Genomic DNA, 6,056 nt, shown 5'->3' with positions numbered 1-6,056 from the left:
AAATGGGTCTTTGTAGCAATAATTCTTGTTTTTTCTCTTTGAGCGGCCGTCAATATACTAGCAAGAGAAAGCTCTGCTCCAAATCCGTTGCAAACGGCTACTGGTCTTAAACATTTTCGAAGAAACAAGGAATTTTCAACGCTTCCATGTACATCTAAAATCTATGATATTTCAACCAGAGATTCAACTTAGTGCAGGATTGGTTGTACCTAGGTTAGAAACCGGCAGCTTTGTGATATAGCGAAACTCCTTCCAGCATCGAGGAGACTTCAATTTTCACGGTACAGCGTGTAGTTATTTTGTCGATGATAATTAATGTAGCTTATGCTACGATCTTTGCTACAGCATTAAAAATGTGGCTTGCTTCACTGCCCATGATTAAATTTCCGTTTCCCTTGTTTTTATGAAACTAAGAAAACGAACGGAAAACAGTTTGCAATAATTTTCACTATTTTTGTTGAAATTTGAAGTTTTTGTCTTGTTCTTTGTTTATTCTGGACTAACAGGACCGTAGGTTTTGGCGCCTTTGGAAGAGTCTCAGTTATGCGCCTTTTTGCTGGCTACTTTGGCTTTCTTTTTCAGTTCGACTTTCGAACAATAATTTTGTGTTTACCAGGGAACGATATTTCTATCCTGACTTACACGGTAAACTGGATAAACCTAGAGAATTGGTAGTTGCGTAGTACCAAAAAAGGGGCACAAATTACCTACAAATTGGTACCCATCCCTATTATATTTATTTATTTCTAGGTAATATCCGCTCAGATTTGATTAACAATTATCTAATTTGAGGCGGTTTCACGTGGTGAGTATGTGCAGTTTTGTGGAATGTAGGTGTTATTTACTTAGGCATCCAGAAAAGTGCACGAACTTAGAATTAGGTATATTCACTCTACCTAAACTAGTTGATTACAAATCAAACCTTTTACATGAAAAAAAAACATAGTATAGAGTTTTCCATCTATTAGTGGGTAAATCATACCTTCTGTCTGGGTACAGCGATAGTACCAATTTTCTAGGTACATCGAGTTTACTGTGTATGTTATTACCTTACCTGACTTATAAAGTAGATCAAGATTTTAGCGTCGTGCACTCTCAAAATCTTAACCGAGTCTCATAAGGACGAGTCCCATGTACAATTCGACTCAGTTCGTCGAGATCTAAAAATATCTGTGTGTGTGATTGGAGTTCTGGTTCCGGAGTTGCGGGTTGAAGAGTTTTATCAGTCATTGAATTCCCATATAAGCCGCTAATTCCTTGACAAGGTCCCTAAATTAAATAAACATCTATTTCTCCGGAATCGCTGGGTAGATTTTCACCAACTTAGTGTCAAACGAAAGACAGGGTTATTCTTACTGCTGCCGTATTTCATTCGAATCTGAGTTACAGTTCCAGAGTCATGAGTTGAAAGAATGCCATCACATATAAAATTTTCTGAACCTAAAAGGTTTAGCAATTTCTCAGAAAATCGATTTTTTAATCAAAGCTAGGAGGGCCGAGTGACATATACCATTCTTCGATATAGGTTTTTTTTTTATTGAAATGCTTCTTCTTTCAGTTCATCCGGAAAAGATAACTGGGTATTTCTTTTTTGTTGCGGTCATCACTTACCAATGAATACCGATCATGCGATTTTCTATTCACACTCATATATTTAAGTATTTTTCTTTTAACTGCGAACTTTCAACTGTCCACGGAATGGGTAGAAAGTGTTTTTTTTCAGATTAACTAAGATGATGCTGTTGTAGGTGCTGGTGATGATGTGGCTTGGGGTGGAGCACATCTTGAGTTAACCGCATCGAAGACCAGAATGCCGGCGCACTGTTGAATGGTGTACGTAAACTGCAATATCGATCAATATCATTAAGACTATAATGAAGAACTTTTTTCCCAGCGATTCTTTCCACTGAACTTACCACATTGCCCGTTCCCAAAACGCATTGATAGTAACGTTTGCTGTTGACTGGTTCATTCGGAATGGCAAACCTTCCGGCACTGGGACAACTGAAGTCACACTTTCTTAAGCGTGCATTGAAAACCTCATTCCCTTGGCACTCGAATGTCATTGGTCCGGCCGTGCTGGAGCAGAAGACGTACAACTCCGGTGCAGGAGTGTAGGCGTACCATTGGTTTTGGGAAGTAGCAGCAGCACAGTTTATCTGAAAACAAGTTCCTGACCGTACGCAATCCTGTACCGTGTGGTTGTAAGCTTCGTTGGATGCACAAGGTGTGACGTAAGCGTTTTTATCTGCATCGCAGTAGATGAACTCGCGACAGTTGGTTGGTTCTATCGGAAAGTGGTTTTGAGGTAAACGATTGGAGTAGTTATTGATGAATACTTACGAGGGAATATTCCTTCTGCTGGGCATAAATCACTTGGCTGGTCGCAATCGCCGGTTGGCGTAGCGCTACAGGTTCCAGAATTTCCATTACAATACGGCTGGGAAGGATCCACAGAGTCGCAACGATACTTGGAAGACTCGATGGCAGTACCATCCCATTGACAGACCTGTGGCGCAAAGAATTCGATTAAATTTCTTTTTTTTTATGGGAATTCTAGAAACAAATTCGCATGTGCAGTTAACTTACCTGTACCGTAGAGCAATCGGCACATCCCAAACGTTTTCCACTGTCGCATCTAACGTTTGTAGTGAAGGGACTTACAGAGCGTATACGCCTTAATGATCTTGTCACATCCGGGGCGGCAGTAACAATTTGTGCAAGAGAGAAAAGCAAAAGAATTGCCACTGCCGGTTGATACGTGTGTGCCATATCTTCAGACTGGTCCGATTGCGAGACAAGTTCACGAATAACTGACGGTTTCATGCTTTTTACTTAGATATTTATTTCTTAATGTCCGATTTGTTATCAGTGCTGTGTGTCGTCAAAGCTTAAGTCAATTTTCACTTGCATTCTCATTGTAAACATCACAGGACATTTATTACATCTGTAGAGGAACAGGAAATATCGTTGCGAAAATGTAAGATATCATTGTGCTCACATTTTTTTATATCGCGTGCCGCCTCGTACGTCTTCCGACGAGATATGGGGTTGGTGCTTGTCTAACCAATTGTCTAGAAAATAAATGAATGGTAGGATGTGTGTACGAGACACAACACTGGTATTCATTAAAATTGCAACGGTTGGTTCAGTGAGTACATAATATTATCTTGGTTGCTCTGCCAAATGAATGTGGCACCGAATCAGAGTACGCAACTTACTGATTTATTTGATAAACCCAAAATCCAACGGGTACTTTTCTATTACTTTTAGGTAAGATTCTATTACCTTTTTGTCAATAAACTACGAAATTGCACATTTTGGTATTAAACCCAGACAGAAAAAAATATTTTGTAATTTGAAATTTATTTTCATGCACATGTTTGGAGCATGAATATCAATGTCAGATTAAGTTCCACCACAAATACATACAAGTTGTCGTGCTTTCTTCAACGAATTTCACTATAATTTTACACGCTAATTGAAAATTTCAGCTTCATTAAACGGGATACCAATGCACTTCAATGTATTTTTAATCCAGTATTGCTGTAAAATAAATGACATATTAATATCACACGAGCGAAAATGTAAAACCGTATGCTTTTTGATGCTCCAATTGAGTGTATCAAATTCAACTTATTTTTCACTCAAATTTTTTATTCAAGCTTTGTATGTTTACATTCGTATTGATTTACATGTCGTTTAAATTTCATTATTTTTTGGTGTGCATATTGACGCAAAGGTAATAAACGGCGGAGTGACGAATTTCGGCAGCGGTTGGCACAAAGATGTATGAAAAAAATTAAATACCGCAGAACCAAGTTAGGAAACTTTGCAATTCGTAATCGAATTCCTATGCGAAATTTGAATCGAATCTGTTGGAGCAGGTTTTAGCAGAAACGATTCTTGTATGGAGTTTATCATAGAAAATCAATAAGCGTCCATGAAGTTTGTATATATATCGTTTGGTGTCTCTGAAAAATATAGTGTATGCTACATTCTATTGAATCAATCAAGAGGACCAACTTCTTCTAAAGACAGTGCATAGCTATGACAGTTGGTTTCTGAGTTATTGCAAGATTAAACCATTGTTGACCTGAAAGTTATGAAAATTGAACCGTCTCTGGCTGCTCGGCGAGCTAAACCTTCAATCAAGTGAACATTGACGTATTTGTTGTGTTCACCAGTTTTACCGTAGACGTTAAACGGAAATATAGTTCAGGTGATATCATCAGAAACATGTGATATTGCGAACACCAGATCGAATTTCAATAGAATCATTTGTTTTTATTTATACCTTTCTCAAAGGCTATGCAATCGGTCGGATTTTCGACTTCTTAACCGAGGCCTGGAGGGCCGAGTCTCTTATACTATTAAACTCAGTTTGTCGAGATAGGAAAAAACGTCTGTATGTGTGTGTTGCGCGTTGCTGCGATTTTCAACGAAATAAGAGGAAAACACAATTTGTTCCGTAGCGCCATCTCGCACGCTCCATAATAAATGCCTACTGTGTAAATTTTTTTACGGAAATAGGTTAAGCCGTTTGGGAGTCTATAAATCATATACATAGAAACTTTGACTTTTATAGATAGATAGATAGATAGATAGATAGATAGATAGATAGATAGATAGATAGATAGATAGATAGATAGATAGATAGATAGATAGATAGATAGATAGATAGATAGATAGATAGATAGATAGATAGATAGATAGATAGATAGATAGATAGATAGATAGATAGATAGATAGATAGATAGATAGATAGATAGATAGATAGATAGATAGATAGATAGATAGATAGATAGATAGATAGATAGATAGATAGATAGATAGATAGATAGATAGATAGATAGATAGATAGATAGATAGATAGATAGATAGATAGATAGATAGATAGATAGATAGATAGATAGATAGATAGATAGATAGATAGATAGATAGATAGATAGATAGATAGATAGATAGATAGATAGATAGATAGATAGATAGATAGATAGATAGATAGATAGATAGATAGATAGATAGATAGATAGATAGATAGATAGATAGATAGATAGATAGATAGATAGATAGATAGATAGATAGATAGATAGATAGATAGATAGATAGATAGATAGATAGATAGATAGATAGATAGATAGATAGATAGATAGATAGATAGATAGATAGATAGATAGATAGATAGATAGATAGATAGATAGATAGATAGATAGATAGATAGATAGATAGATAGATAGATAGATAGATAGATAGATAGATAGATAGATAGATAGATAGATAGATAGATAGATAGATAGATAGATAGATAGATAGATAGATAGATAGATAGATAGATAGATAGATAGATAGATAGATAGATAGATAGATAGATAGATAGATAGATAGATAGATAGATAGATAGATAGATAGATAGATAGATAGATAGATAGATAGATAGATAGATAGATAGATAGATAGATAGATAGATAGATAGATAGATAGATAGATAGATAGATAGATAGATAGATAGATAGATAGATAGATAGATAGATAGATAGATAGATAGATAGATAGATAGATAGATAGATAGATAGATAGATAGATAGATAGATAGATAGATAGATAGATAGATAGATAGATAGATAGATAGATAGATAGATAGATAGATAGATAGATAGATAGATAGATAGATAGATAGATAGATAGATAGATAGATAGATAGATAGATAGATAGATAGATAGATAGATAGATAGATAGATAGATAGATAGATAGATAGATAGATAGATAGATAGATAGATAGATAGATAGATAGATAGATAGATAGATAGATAGATAGATAGATAGATAGATAGATAGATAGATAGATAGATAGATAGATAGATAGATAGATAGATAGATAGATAGATAGATAGATAGATAGATAGATAGATAGATAGATAGATAGATAGATAGATAGATAGATAGATAGATAGATAGATAGATAGATAGATAGATAGATAGATAGATAGATAGATAGATAGATAGATAGATAGATAGATAGATAGATAGATAGATAGATAGATAGATAGATAG

At 35.1% G+C, this 6,056-nt stretch overlaps 1 protein-coding gene across 1 annotated transcript; it reads right to left on the bottom strand.

Moving 5' to 3' along the window:
• Window positions 1–1,632: 1,632 nt before the first annotated feature.
• Window positions 1,633–2,841, bottom strand: LOC131692426 (uncharacterized). Its single transcript, XM_058979468.1, has 4 exons — window positions 2,590–2,841; window positions 2,344–2,509; window positions 1,917–2,287; window positions 1,633–1,842 (listed from the first exon to the last, which is right to left on the bottom strand). Exons 1-4 carry the CDS (start codon window positions 2,824–2,826, stop codon window positions 1,729–1,731), a joined length of 888 nt encoding a protein of 295 aa, XP_058835451.1. The 5' UTR covers window positions 2,827–2,841; the 3' UTR covers window positions 1,633–1,728.
• Between the last annotated feature and the right edge of the window lie 3,215 nt (window positions 2,842–6,056).

Source organism: Topomyia yanbarensis, chromosome 3, assembly GCF_030247195.1.
Source record: "Topomyia yanbarensis strain Yona2022 chromosome 3, ASM3024719v1, whole genome shotgun sequence".
Classification (NCBI taxonomy): domain Eukaryota; kingdom Metazoa; phylum Arthropoda; class Insecta; order Diptera; family Culicidae; genus Topomyia; species Topomyia yanbarensis.
This window is presented reverse-complemented; position numbering and strand designations above follow the sequence as displayed.

Excerpts from the sequence above, each read along its gene's own strand:
- LOC131692426 (XM_058979468.1), bottom strand. The coding sequence starts at position 2,826 with ATGAAACCGTCAGTTATTCGTGAACTTGTCTCGCAATCGGACCAGTCT. Across the intron at positions 2,510-2,589 it reads CCGATTGCTCTACGGTACAG|GTCTGTCAATGGGATGGTAC; the intron begins GTAAGTTAACTG and ends TTTGCGCCACAG. Across the intron at positions 1,843-1,916 it reads TTTTGGGAACGGGCAATGTG|TTTACGTACACCATTCAACA; the intron begins GTAAGTTCAGTG and ends TCGATATTGCAG.